Here is a 15,862-nt window from a genome sequence, read left to right on the forward strand (position 1 = left end):
TTATAGATAGAGTTAGTGTTTAAACAAACTGATAAACGTAAGCAATTGAGTCCTTATCAATATAATATAGCTACCAAGTCTGTCAAAACTAGGAGTCTTAGTACAACTGATAAATACAAACCCTATTATCTTGTTCTAATATGATAAACACAACATGTGATTATGCCAACTCACATAAGTCATCTTACAAAACTCACTTGAATCCGATATCATTTGACCACTTGATTGTGTTATTGAAATTTTAGTACTTTCTTGAAGCACCGTGTTCATTGACTTTGTAGGATACAACTGGATATCGAAACGTTTTTCAATTTGTCTAATTTTTTTGCAAGGATGATCTATGAATGCAGACTTAAAAAATAGATGGTTTGGATTGTTGGAAAAAAATTTGTAGGGTACCCTAAAGGGTATCCCTCAAATAAAATTATTTAAGATATCCCTTAATAGAAGGGAAATATATATAAGGTCTTGTTAGTTGGATACAATTTGGTTTGAAATATGAATATATATTATATAATATTCTCTTTCTCCCCATTTTCATTAAGTAAACATATTCTATACGTAGTGAGCAATATTTGATATCAATCCCAATATCACCTTCCTTTTTTTGTTCTTTCTTTTTTTTCTTTAGCATCACATACCTTGCTTAACCAATTAGTAACAAAGTAACTCGTATACCAGCCCACAATTATAAAATTTTAAAAAGAAAAACTAATAAAGCAAAAGTAGAATAACAAGTTTAAAAGAAGCATCAAGTAAATTGAACTTGTTAATAATTATAAGGATCATGCATGAATCACGTTTTGGTACGACTTGAGAAATTATAAATAAAAGCATGACACAAACACAATGTTTAGCATACACACTTTTATTTCAAGGATGTTAACTTCTTCTGGAAAATACATAAAAGGAGGGGGTAAAACACCGACAAAGGAGGAAGAACAGGGAACCTTGTAACTGAGCTACAGCTCCATTCTTATTCTAACTTACGTCCTCTTACAGAGGGCAAATCATTTAAGAGTTATTTTTGGTCAACACCGTAAGTTTCTTTTTAATATATTTCAAACCTTTGAAAAATACTGGATAAAAACGATTATGGTTGAGCCCAAACGCAGAGAAAGGAAGAATGGCAACAACAACGTAAATGAGGGAAATTGACCATATCTTTTGATGATGAATCAAGAGCACAATAGTAGCAGCGAAGGAGAGCATGGACACTAGCAGCGAGCAGAAGAGAAGGAGGAACCCTAAATTCAGCTTGAAGGGAAGAGAGTGGTGAAAGTTTTTGTACTCAAATGGAGACCTCAGGATATTGAGAAACGTGCCCAAAGAAGTCAATGACAAGATAAGCGAGACAGTGATCGAAATGGCGAATGCTTTGAAGAAAGGAGAGTGCTCGAGATTAGGAAGCCCGTTCTGATTAGTACCCCCGGGAACCGTGTACTCAGCTGCATAGGCCACGGTGGCCACCAAAGCCGCCACGACCGAGCCTGACTGAGCAGTTTCTTTCATCCATACTTTTGCTGACTGAAGAAGCTCTGCATGCTGCCTAGAAAAGAGCTCATCCGCTGTCACACCCTTCTTGTTGCGGTGCAGTGTGTAATTAACTGGGATTATCTTTTGCACACGCTGCCCACAAATGGAAAAAACATTGTTACCATTTCGTACTACTATAACTAGTTTCTCTTGGCAATTAATGTTAGAAGATGTTTCCCTTGTCAAAAAAGAACTTCATACCTTAGAAGAAAAAAATCAAAATAATTAGTCACTAAAGTGTAGGAAGGGAGAGAGGTTTTCACACACACACACTATGATGTCATGGGGGTCTGAACACTTGAAACCACTGGTCTGCAAATCAATGCTCTTTTTCATCAGGATAAGGGAATCACCATTTAAAATCTGTATTTTTAATGCATGAATGCATGTCCTAGTAGATGAACTTCAATTGACTTAAATATAGGGTAATTAAAATTAGGGTTAAGGCTTATATATATCACTCACCGCCATCCATTGCAATTCTTCTTGCAACTGAAATGCAGGACCATATGCCCGTTTGGTGGGCTGGACTGGACTGGTTAGGATTGGGCTTGGAGTATTGAACTGGTTTGGATTGGACTTTAATAAGTTGTTTGACACATTAAATTAGACTAGACTGCACTGGACTAAAGTCCAGTCCGTTGTTTGGTACAAGTATTGACTGGACTGCATTGGACTTCAAACAAAATTTATTTTTAAAATTTAATTTAATGTTTATTAAAATTATTTAATATCAGAAATAATTAAATTTAATATAAAAAACATGTAGACAAAATTAAAAATAAGAAATCACACGAGGATACCATAAAAATAGTCCCAAAATTCACAAAATTAATCATCTGGAGACTGAAACCACTACACTAAAATAATTCCTATCAAGTCTTTTTTCTCTTACACTGTTCACAAGTGTCAGAGTATATTTTAACAACCTTTGCTAAACGAAAATATATATATATATTATCCTTCTACTCTTCTATTCAATTACTGGTTGAAACTAGAAGCCGATCAAGAATGGAATATAAAGAAAAGCCTCTCTTCGTTTGAAACTTTCTGTAAGATGAAGCGTCATTTGAAACCTTCAGTAAGATGAAGCTGGTTGGGGTGCGGGACTTGGCCTCTCACATCACCATCCCTCCATCAATGGTCAATACCTACAATGGATCAGTGCAAAACTTGACAGCTCAAATGGTGCCATTTCCCATTTGTCCAAGGAAAAATTGTCAGATTTCTAATAAAAATTTACCTGTCCAGTAATGTAACTGGCAGCGGGATTGAGCGCTAAGAATTCCACCAGTCCTGCGACTTCTTCAGGTTGACCATATCGCCCTGAAAGAATTATAAAACTGATTTATTTTCTCTAATTTATATGTGAGTCTTCAAATACCAGGCTTTAAAGAGTAGTAAGAATGATTGTCATTTATCAATAGTTCAAGAATAACAGGTTCAAAATCATAACATAACATTTGATTATAAAAGTTTTAGAGAGAGAGGAAACACTTCAATAAAAGCAATGCAGAAGTGAAGATGCACATACAAAAACTGCATATATATGGATCATGTTCCACACATGTGTTTCTGCTTAAACATAAATAAATAACTACCCCATTTCCTTTCTTCAACATAATAAGCATTTCAGAATTGAACCCAGAACCACAAATCATAAAAGGGGTCTATCTGATGCCAAGTTCAGCAAAGAAGCATAAGCCATTAAACTTAACAAATAAAAGAAAAAGAAAAGAAACGAAAAAAAGCATTTGTAAAACTGAAAAGATGGAGAAAAAATAACGTACTGATCCTGAAGATTGAGCAAGGACCCTTGAAAACCCACACCCCAAAACCCCAAATCAAAGACCCTAGAAAACCCCAAATCAAAACCTAAAAAGATAATGCAGAATATTCGCATAATGAACAAAAAAATACTCACTTGGGTTTGAATTTTGAAGGCGAAACTTCTACACAATTTGGGTTTTCTGAAGATTGAATGACAAAAACTCGTTTTTGTTAGCCACCAAGCATCAGACGAATAGAACAGATACAGAGAAGAAAGACGTAGAGAGATGAAATCACAAGGAGGAGGCGGAGATGAAGAGAGAGAGGATATGAAATAAGAGAGAAGAGGAGAAGAGAAGAGGGGAAGAGAGAACAGAGAAGCGAGAGAAGAGAGAGGAGAGCACAGAGAAGAAAGAGAAGACGAGAAGAGCAGAGGTGAAGAGAGATGGCTGGAGGCGTGCTCTCTGGCTTCGAAACCCACGTCTGGGGTTGGGTTTCTAAGCCCTAATTATTTGGGACTTGGATCCAATGCCCATATCCAGTCCTAGACACACTTTAAGCTCACCAAACAATGGCTAGGACTCATGTCCATTTTAATTGAAAATATCCAGTCCAGTCCAGCCTACCAAACAGGTTAGCGTCCACAGTGTAATAGCTCATATCTGCAGCGTGGTGCAATATGGTGTTCCCATCGCTGTCGATCATGTCAGCCAGCCTTGAGGTTATGAATTTGTTCTTCTTTACAATCTTAAAGATGGCCAACCGACGATACTTAATGGCCATGTGCAAAATGTTTTGTTGATGCTTGATATCTTGTGCCTCAACTGCTTGAGGATAAATCTTCAAAATCTTTTCCACAATTTGTGATATTCCAGTTCTAGTTGCTATAAACAATGGAATATACTCATAAGTAGATTCGGTTTCCCTTCCGTCGCCACAATCACAATTATTATAATCAGCATCTTCTGTTTTCTGTGGAATATTTGGTTTTGACACCAGAGAAAATGTATTGACTACTTCGGTTGGTTGAATTTTCCCCCATGAATAGTCATTCTGGACGAGCAAATCAGTGAGTTCCAATAGTACTTTTTGATTTTGCATTTCCTTGCCCATAATACGGATTCGTGCCCATCGTATAGTAGTACTTCTCATCATTCCTATTCATGAGAGAGATGTTGAATTAATATGAAGAGAAGAAAGAAAAAAAAGTAAACACAATCAAGTGTATAAAATTAAGGGCTTCTTAGATCTAGGTCCAAAACGATTAGCTATAATTGGGTTTAGTCCTCGCGGTTTTAGTTTTAGATGTAGGTCCTTTGACATTTATTACTTTTTTTGTTGTGTCAATTTTACCCTTTGAGGTAAATAAGGAAAACACATTGAAAATCTAAATTTAATACATTATTTCCTTGTAATTGAATTCCATAATTTAAATTTTGAATTCTTTCCTTGATAATATTCCTAATATATGGATAAAATACAATTTAATCAATACAAAGTAAAGACCCACAAATTATACCAATTGATCAGACAAGCACCCACATTAGATTATATACCTGACATACAGGTAAATAGTGTTATTATTAGTAACGAAAAATACATTAGTGATAAATCATGTTACCTATAAGTTAGGAACATAAATTAGAAGACTACCTATAAGTCAGATAAAAAAATAGACAAAATAAAATTGTATGTTACCTAAAAAAGAGGTAGATAAAATACTATTACACATTGTCAAAAATAGGAAAAAACATATATATACCTATGCAATAGGCAATAGATAATATGACATATTATACCTATGCAATGGACAATAGGACAATATATTTATACCATAGGATAATATATCTACATCATAGGCTGAGCAAACCACAAAACATCTTACCTAAATGTAAGGTGGAAAAATAAACAAGGAGAATATTAAATTACCTATAACTTAGGTGCATAAAAACATAAGTCGGACAATATATGCTACCTATATCTCCGATACATAAAAAACCACCATAAGGTAAGTAATCTAAGATAATGGAGTGGCGGACTCGAGAAGACATATATATAGGGTTTCTAGGTTTCTTTAGGAGAGTTAAAAACACCAGGGAGTGGCGGACTCGAGAAGACGGCTGGTTTTCTCCGTGGTGGCTGTACGTAGTTTATTCTGTATGATACGAGACAGTTGTTGGAAAGGATTGAAGAAGGCAGTGTGGTGTGCGGATATGGGAGGAACTCGGTTGGCTAGAAAAGAAAGAAATAATGGAGTGTTAAAAACCTAGAAAACCTATATATATGTCAATGTCCAACATTTAAAAAAGAAAAAAAAGGTCTTCCTAATTAGGTGCTTTACTTACCATAAATTTAGTAATTTATTATAAAACCACCATAAAATTTGCTTGCTATTAATAACTTCATTATTCCTTACGTTTTATCTCATTAAGGTAAGTAATCTAAGATAATGGGCAATATTGGAACAAAAAATTATTTTAAATATATAAAATAAAAAGATTACATCATACAATATTAAAAAAGGAATGTAATCTTATGTGGCATAAAAGTCAAAGGACTTGTATCAAAGTCACCAAATTCGAGGATTAAACCCAACTTCTAGATGAGAAATTGGATCTATATCAACTTTTCTATAAAATTAAACAAATGAATGAAATGAAACCACAGGAATTAATAATGGAAACGAACCTTAATTAAGCAATTGTACACAATATTATTGTCATTCTTAAGCTTGGGTAAGGCCTATTTTTTTTTTTTCACCTGGCTGCTAGTTTGGTTTTTTTATTTTTTTATTTAATTCTCTAACTCTTAGTTATATATATATATACAGAAATTCTCTTATGCGGACATCCGGACGTTATTATCGTGCGGACGCAGTGTATTTTGTACTACCCCTCTTTGTTTTCCTGCCTGTTTACAATAGGATCCGCACGATAATAACGTGCGGACATCCGGATAAGAGAATAACTGTATATATATATATATATATATATAGTTATTCCCCTATGCGGATGTCAGCACGTTATTATCGTATGGACGTCATTGTAAACAGTGAAGAAAGTAGGAAGGATTAGTAAAAAATACATGCCGTTCGCACGATAATTAACGTTCGAATGTTATTACCATGCGGATGTCATTGTAAACAGGAAGAAAGCATAGAGAGATAGTAGAAAATAGGGCTTGTCCAATATAGATCCCTACATTTTCTATTTCCTAGACATATACCCATCACTCTATAAATCTATGTGTAAAACCCAATTTCAAATTTAAATGACCAGTAGGATATAAGAGGTCGTAATATTCCTATGTTTTCACATCGTTGCCACCAAACTTCATATTTTATTTATAATTTATTTCAAACATTTTATTAACTGTCATAATTGTAATTAACACTCCCTATTAATAGCATATCAATCACCCCATTTCTTTTGGTTGACATTCCCTCTCACATACAGCCCCCTAAAATTGCAAACCAAAAAAATATCTGTAAATTACATATCCAATAATATACCTATAAAAAATATAAATATAAATATATTATTTAAATAAAATATAGGTATATTATTTACCAAAAAATTTAAAAAAAAACTAAGTGAGTTACTTTGTAATTGAAATTTCCGCACATTTTTCATAAATTAAAAATAGGTACACAATAATTTATAGAAAATATAGGTACACTATTTACCCATAGGTAAGTTATTTTACAATATACCTGTAAATGTGTATGGGTACATTATTTGGAGAGGATATGTACATTGTTTTACTAGGTACATTATTAGAGGAAAATAATAGGTACATTATTTGGAGAGAGAAAATAGGTTCATTTGAAAAAATTGTTTTTCATAGTTTTTCATAAAACAAATAATAGGTACATTATTTGGAGAGAGAAATGTACATTATTTTGAGAAAAAATAAGTTCATTTAAAAAAAAATTTCATAAAACAAACAATAAACAGATTATCAAAATATTTTTTTTTAACATAATTAGAATGTACACTAGTAGTATAATTCATAAAAGGAAAACAACAACAAAAAATTATTAAATAAACCAAACCTTTTTTTTGGGGTCATAAAACATACAAAAACGTTACTAATACTTTAATGTTTGAATTTAATATTTAATTTCAAATAAGTTTCTAAATTAATTCCTACATCCATTACAACCATTTGAAAATCTTTCCAAATTCAACGTGTGTCATTAGTTACACCCCACATAACATGTTAACTTGTAAATAGGGGTAGTTTTGGAATCTGAAAAATAGCATAAATCATATTTGAAGCTAGATTAGGTAACTTGCTTACTTGGATCATAGTCATCGGGTTTTATTTAAAAAAATTGGGTATTTTAAATAGAAAAATAAAGGAAAGGGTTGTAGATGATTACAAATGAATTTTATGGGTCTAAGCTCAATTTACTATAGAAAATACATGAAGTCTGCACGGTAATAAATAAATAAATATATTTGCAGTACTTACGTTATTATTAATTAAATTGTAAACATATATACATTGGTAGGTATATTGATATACTAACTTAATTATGAACATATTTGTAGGTCTATTAGAGTATATATGTATATGATCATATATAATTTACTATATTAGAATAAATATCTATGAATAAATTAGGTACCAGGTTTAACGAAAAAGTTTCTTAACGATAATAATAATGGCTTACCAACATTTTATTTATGGAAAACATAACGTTTTTGTTGTTAGACCGCTCTGTTATTGTAATCACCCTTTGTGGCTAGTTTGTTTTGGCCCCTTGTGGCTAATGGCTTTTTTGGCTAAATTATGAATGCAATCTTAGAATTTTATAAATAAAAAAAAAGATTTTATGCAAGGATGACATTCTATATATATAGCTTTTATTAGACCTGGCATTCGTGTCGTGTTATCAGTATTCGTGTCGTGTTCGTGTCAACCCGTTTTTCTTAACGGGTTGACACGACACGACACGATAAGAAAACGGGTGAAAAATATCAAACACGAACACGACCCGCTACAATTCGCGAATCACACGACACGACCCGTTTCACCCGTTAAGAAAATAAACTTAAAAAAAAAAAAACTATTTGAACAAATTTTAAATGCAAACAATACATGCCTTGGCGACAGTTGGGTTCCTTTCTATTTTCTTCTTCTTTTTTTACGCAATGTGTTGATTTTATTTTTTCACTCTTCTCTCATTCCAATTTCTTACTGTTATAGATACACAACACAAGGCAATGCATCGTTTTCAAATATTGTTTGTTATTGTTTATTTTTCTTGCTTCAAGCTTGTGCAAAATCCAAGCTTTTCTTCTCCTTTTTGATCTGTCAATTTCACGAATCACACCCACTTTGCTTCAAAGTTTTCACATTTCTCATATTTTTGGTGCAAAACAAACATCCAGTACAAGGCTTTTGCTATTATTGGATTGTTCATTGGGAATTTGAAAGTGCTGGGCAGTGGGGGGTTCTCACCAAGGAAGTTGAGGACTATGCTACTGGGAGTAGAGAAGAAGAGGAATGAAAAGAAAGATCCTGAATCTAAATTTACTTTGAGATCTCAACCTTCTGACTTAGATGAAGCTGGTAGAAAAAATATTTACCAAAAAAATTAAGACATTCGTACCTTGAGAGATGATTTGGCAGGGGAAGATATTAGAAGATAGAGACAGAGGTGAGATCGCAAGAAGAAGAAGATGGGGTTGTTGAGCGAGGTTTTTGAAAGAGAGAAATTTGAGAGATTGCAAGAAGGAGAAGATGAGGTTGAGAGAGAGAGAGAGAAAGCTGCGGAGAGGAGGAGATGGCTGAGAAAGCGATGCAGAATGAAACAAATGCTAGGGTTAGGAGATTTTTTAGAATTGAAAATTACAAAATTACCCCGCTTAACGGGTTGGTTCGTGTATTCGCAAATGGGCACCGAAACGACCCATTTGCTTAACGGGTGGCTAACGGGTCAACACGATATCAACACGACACGATAACTCAAACCCGAATACTGAATTTTTCGTGCGAATTCGTGTCGTGTTAACGGGTCGTGTACAATATTGCCAGGTCTAGCTTTTATTGAGGGATCTCTCAAATAAGCTTATTTGAGGGACACCCTTGTAGGGCTCACTCCCCATTGTATTTCACTAATCCAAACCGTCTATTTTTTATATAATCATTCAAAGATCATCTCTACAAAAAAAAAAATACTTAAATCCGATATCATTTGACCACTCAATTGAGTTATTGAAATTTTAGTATTTTCTTAAAGCACCGTGTTTATTAATTTTGTAGGACACAATTGGATGTTGAAACGGTTTCCGATTTGTTTAATTTTTTGTAAGAATAATTTATGAATTTAGACTTAAAAAATAGATTGTTTGGATCGTTGAAAAAAAAATCATAAGAGACCCTAAAAGCAATAGAAGGGGACTATATATATATATAAACAAACACACACTTTGAAAGTTAGATTAATTACTCATAATCTTGTTTGAAAAAGTTGATTGGGAAGGATGATTAAATCCGCTCTCCAAGTCATCGTTTTGATTTGCAGGGTCCCGATCAATGTTATCATCATTACAAAGGGGAGCACAAAACTCAGCATTATCATCATCATTAGAAAGGCTAATTGCATAAAATAAACTTAGTACGTAGCCTATCCTAATTAACCAAACCCTAGCACTTCTGAACCGAACCGGCGTATATTTAGCCCAATCTCACGAGAAATAAATTTAATTTATAGCAAGCCCTCCCCTCCCTATTCAAAATTTCTGACTTTGCCATTAAAAAATAGGCTGACTCATCAGCATAGTCATTGATAAATTTTTTGAGTTTATATCTAATTTTAGCAGTGCCAGTAGTGTATAAGCAGTAGAGAGAGTAGATGGTACATATATGACGGTGCAGCTTAATCCATATGCTTTCGTGAAATTTGGGTTTGAAGGCAGATGGCATTTGGGCTAGCAATTGAAGACTTGTGAGTCCATTCTTTTCCTTTCTATTCGCAAGATATGGGTACTTATTTAGTAACCAATGAGCAGTCTCTGCATTGCAATTTGCATTGAAGGAAATCCATGGATGCATGTTAATCATAATATATAATAAAGTCAGATATAATAGGTAGACTAATGTTATTCTATCATTTGGATGTCCGCACATTATTACTGTGCAGTTATCATTATAAATAGGGAAGAAAATAAGAAGAGGCAGTAGAAAATTCATGGCGTCTACACAATAATAACGTCCGCGGACATCCACATATATATTGTAAAGTTAATTTTGGAGAGAGAGATCGAGAGAGATACCAAAATGTTGGCCAAGTACTGCGATATGAAGAATAGATACTCGATCAACCGTTCTTTGGAAGTGCTGCTCTATATCGTCGCCCACTTTGGTAGCCAAATATTCGACCAATTTTGTGTGACCAAATGCAGCAGCCCTGTAGAATGGGGTTTCTCCTAAGTGGTTCTTAATCTCCACCAACACCGGACTTGCATAATTGCCTTCCACGTCATGATCAAAGGCTTCCACCAACAGCTTTGCTGCGTCCAAATTTCCAGACGCAGCTACCTCATGAAGCGGGGTGTTGCCGCGGTTGTTCTCCACTATCAACGTATCCTTGTATTCTATCAGTGAAATCAAAAAATCAAGCACGTCTTTGCGTCTAGCCAAGCCTGCCACGTGAAGTACAGTGTCGCACTTCGTTGTCATTTGCCCAAATACTTCAAGCACATTATCCTTGTTGTAGAATCCTTTTAGGCTTTCCCACTGGCCGTTCATGGCCCATTCATATTGCTTTCTCGCGCGACTAAGTTCCTCTCCCATTTCAACCTCGTCTATCTCCTCCATCTCCTCACTACTAGAAATTTGGGTAATAAGGACCCTTTTTTAAGAGACTGATAGACAAACAGTCCCTAAAAACTGCTTTTTGGCACAGATTTATATTAAACCGTCCCTATTGCAATACTAGAGACACAAAATAGTCCCTATTGTTATTAGCATCCGTATTTTAAATGAATGGACATCAATACTGCCGTATATTGGGAAACGAATGTACTTAATTTTCCATTAGGCACGGATATAAAAAACAATGACAAAATCCCTCAATGTATTAGAGACTATCTTCAGTCCTTAATCATATTAGTCACTGTTCTTCGGTGGCTAGTGCTATTAGTCACTGTCTTTCAGTGCACAAAAACATTAGATTTACCCACCAAATAACATTTTATTTCCCAATCCTTCTCTTCTCAACCTTCCTCACTCATCTTCACCAACCCATCCTCTTCTCAGTCTTTGAAGACCCACCGACTTGTTCCTGCTTGAAGACCCATCGACTTCTCACTGCTTGAAGAGAGGATTGAAATCACGTTATACACCACTGTAGAATACAGAATCAGTATGTAATTTCAATGCTCAATTTCATCGTTACTTTTCATTTGTGTGTGTGGCTTCTTTTTAATTTTTGCATTTGTGGAAATTATAGGTATGATGGCATATTATGGTTTGATTTATTAGCACTACTACAATTTAGTTAAACCATGACTCTAAATAGAAGACGGTACACTTTAAAACCGTTGTTGTGTTTTAAAAGACAACGGTTTTACAAAACCGTCGTGGTATACTATCTTATACACCACTAAAATAGAGTTGCTATGGGTTATTTTTAAAACACGGCGCTTGTTAATTGATAAGCTTCGTCTTTTAAAACACGCTAAACAAAAGAGGTCGCTTAGGAGAATTCGCTCTCGACCTAAAATTTAGATTTCCCCATGTCTGTGAAACCCTCCTGAGCTCTTTGAATCCCTCTCTCACTTCTCTGCTCCTAATACATATCTACCAGCCACGCCATCGATGCAGCGACACCATTGATGCCAGCGATGCCTCGAGGCCATCGAGGCCATTGACGCCGCGAAGCCATCGAAGCCACCAAAGCCATCAACGCCGCGACGCCATTGACACCACAACGCCACCGACACTACTACATTTTAGCCCTTGCGCGACGGCTTTTTGCGCGACGGAGGATAATTCGTCCCACATAGACGTTTTGCGCGACGGGTAACATAAATCGTAGCGCACAATTGTACGACAATATTAATCGTCGCGCAAATTACTGTTTGTGCGACCAAAACAAAGAGCGTCGCATAAAGTAGCTGGGAAAACGCGCGGAAAAATTTATTTGGCGGTGAACTTTGCTCGACAGTATTCCTCGTCGCGCTAAGGTATTTTGCGCGACAAGTAAAAACATTCATCGCGCAAAAAAAAGGCGCGAAGAACGGACTACTGTCGATAGCATTTCGTGCCAAAAAATTGCGCGACAGCAGATTGCGCGACAGACTTTTCGTCGCACGTTGTTTGGGCGACGAATTATGTGCGACGGATAGAACTACATCGTCGCGCAAAAAATCGATATCGACAGTACCTTGCGCGACTGGGAAATAACCTTTGCGCGACGGTGACGTGGTTTGCGCGACATATGTTGAACTAATTATTCGTCGTGCAAAACGGAAGAATCTTGCGCGACGACAGAGTTATCCTTCGCGCAAACTCGTCGTCTATACTAAGCTTAGCACGTCCATGGCAGAGGCAAACTGCAGAAAAAATTGCAGTTTGCCTCTGCTGTTGCTGCATCTTTCTCCAGAGGTTTCGGCACACAAAATTCATCATTTTCATTTCGTTTATGAGTTGAGCTACTTCTGCCTCTGATACGGTCATTAGGTATGCATTTTTTATCGTTAGTGTAAAAATTTTACTGTAAATTCATACTAACACCATTAATTTCTTTGTATATAGGAATATTATATGTGATTAGCGATTGGAGGAGAACGATTTAGAAGGTATTTTCGTTGTTTTATAATATAAAATGTATTACATTATATTTATATTGATTTATGAAATTATGTTTATAATATGATGTTAAATTATGAATGTACGTTAATGTACGAAGTTAATTGAAATTAACTTTGTACATTTTTTTTTTATAAAGCTTAGTTCCCGTTTGAGATTAGTTGGACCGCGCATGGGTGGGTAAACCACGACTACGGTCCAATTAATTCTTGAATTGTCCCATATTTTGGACAGTTTGGAAATGCATAGTCATGTCACGTAGTTTACAGCTACAGGATTAGGTTTCGATTGTGGAGATTTCGGTGTCGTCTCGGTACGTTCTTCGGGTGGTACGTAGGTATTTTATATCTACGGTACACCTCAAGAACTGTACCGAGATGCTGCCGAAATTTATCCACGTCGAAATCTAATCTCATGTAGCTATAAATTACATGACATGGCTATGCATTTCCGAATGGGATAGGGCCCTTACCAGAGGCATAAGGAAAGATTTTGTACGAATACAACATGATTGTTGTATTGTGATTGTGGTTCCAGGAAAGATGAGCAAGAGGTGGATACAGAACCCGGATAGGTGCGCATGCGAATACTTGGATGGAATCGAGGATTTTATTGACTTTGCACGGACACACAACCCAGGTGCAACTAGAATCCGGTGTCCTTGCAGGAGGTGTAACAACATGTTGTGGGAGACAATTGAACATGTTCGATTTCATTTAGTAAGAAATGGAATGATTGAGACATACAGCACTTGGAACCATCACGGGGAACAAGTAGACATCGCTTCATCTTCAGGGGCCACAAGAATGGACAATGTTGAACCTATTGTGGATCCTAATGAACAAGTCAGGGATATTATACATGATGCTTTTCCATTTGCATCGACCAGCAGCACTCAGGAAGGAGAAGATGATGTGCCTACACCAATGGACAGTGCAGAGTTCGAACAGTATGAAAACCTGTTAAGAAATGCCAACCATGAGTTATACCCGGGGTGCGAGCGCTTTTCCATTCTGACGGCGATTGTGGAGCTAATGCACGGGAAAATAAAGTATCGTATGTCGAACTTGTGTTTCGATTACTTTTTGGGGGTTTTCAAGAAAATGCTTCCAACAGACAATTGTTTGCCGAAATATCACAGACAGGCACAGAAGATGTTGAGTGGTCTTGGATTGGGTTATGAAAAGATCCACGCTTGCAAAAATAATTGCATGTTATTCTATAAAGAGTATGAAACGTTGGATACATGCCCTATATGCAATGAATCGAGGTTCAAACAGACATCTCAGAATAGAATGAGTAAGATTCCACAAAAAGTCATGCGTTATCTGCCCCTGAAACCAAGGTTGCAGCGATTGTATATGTCGACGCATACTGCCACAGACATGAGATGGCATAAGGAAAAACGGGTAGACGACGATGTGATGCGGCATCCTGCAGATGGGGAGGCATGGAAAGATTTCGATCGAACGTTCCCCGAGTTTGCTGCTGATCCCCGAAATGTGAGGTTGGGACTTGCGACTGACGGATTCAATCCGTACGGGGTTCTAAACCAACACCACAGCACTTGGCCGATTTTCGTATTTCCATATAATTTGCCCCCTTGGAAATGCATGAGAAAAGAGTACATGATGATGACTGTTTTGATAACTGAGGATCCTGGCAGGTCAATCGATGTGTACTTAAGGCCGTTGGTTGATGAGCATGCCCTGTACAAACGGGGTGCGCACGTACGATAAATCTACTAGGAAGATGTTCACTTTGCGGGCGGCAGTTATGTGGACTGTGAATGATTTTCCCGCATATGCAATGGTTTCGGGGTGGAGCACAAAGGGTTATATGGCATGCCCTGTATGCAAGGAAGATGTAACTTCCGGTTGGCACGCTGGAAAAGTGTGTTACCTTGGGCATCGAAGATGGTTGCCATGGGACCACGAGTGGCGGGAGAAGGATATAGAGTTCGACGGGAACAAAGAGCGTCGCGCAAAACCTAGAGAATGGTCCGGTGATCAGATCTTGGAACAGCTTAACCATTTGGATTTTGCTCCGTTTGGGAAAATAGTTAGTCGGACCAGACCTGCTACACATATGAACTGAACGCACAAGTCTATGTTTTTTGAGCTCCCATATTGGTCGAAACTAAAATTTAGGCACAATCTCGACGTTATGCATGTTGAGAAAAATGTGTTTGACACATTGATGGGAACGATTCTAGATATCAAGGGCAAGACAAAGGACACTCCGAAAGCGCGTCTTGATTTGGAAAGAATGGGCATACGAAAGGGTTTATGGCTGAAAAGGGGCAGTGATAAAGCTATACGGGATCTTGCATTTTTTTCCATGAAACCGAATGACAACAAAGAGTTTCTACAGTTCGTATCGTCTGTAAAGTTTCCTGACGGGTATGCTTCTAATATCGCACGTTCCGTGAGGGTTGACGGGGGTAAATTTACTGGACTCAAGAGTCACGACTGTCATGTGTTTATGCAACGCTTACTTCCTGTGGGGATTCGACACCTATTGCCGGAAGATGTAGTCGAGCCAATCATATTGTTGTCCAGATTTTTTTCCCAACTGATGGCAAAAACGTTGCGAAAGACAGACATTGATCAGTTGCGCCAAGACATTGTCCAAGTCTTATGCAAGTTTGAGATGATATTCCCTCCGGCTTTCTTCACGAGTATGATTCACGTGATGGTTCACTTGCCAGAAGAGGCATTGCTTGCTGGTC

General features: G+C 36.6%; 1 protein-coding gene across 1 annotated transcript; it reads right to left on the reverse strand.

The window, feature by feature from the left end:
* Window positions 1-1,014: 1,014 nt before the first annotated feature.
* LOC110745824 (uncharacterized) lies at window positions 1,015-11,136 on the reverse strand. Its single transcript, XM_088244639.1, has 5 exons — window positions 10,593-11,136; window positions 10,188-10,331; window positions 3,952-4,463; window positions 2,002-2,061; window positions 1,015-1,629 (listed from the first exon to the last, which is right to left on the reverse strand). The coding sequence occupies exons 1-5, from the start codon at window positions 11,134-11,136 to the stop codon at window positions 1,015-1,017; spliced, it is 1,875 nt and encodes a 624-aa protein (XP_088100765.1).
* Window positions 11,137-15,862: the final 4,726 nt, after the last annotated feature.

Source organism: Prunus avium, chromosome 7 (genome assembly GCF_965620075.1).
Source record: "Prunus avium chromosome 7, drPruAviu1.hap1.1, whole genome shotgun sequence".
Taxonomy (NCBI): domain Eukaryota; kingdom Viridiplantae; phylum Streptophyta; class Magnoliopsida; order Rosales; family Rosaceae; genus Prunus; species Prunus avium.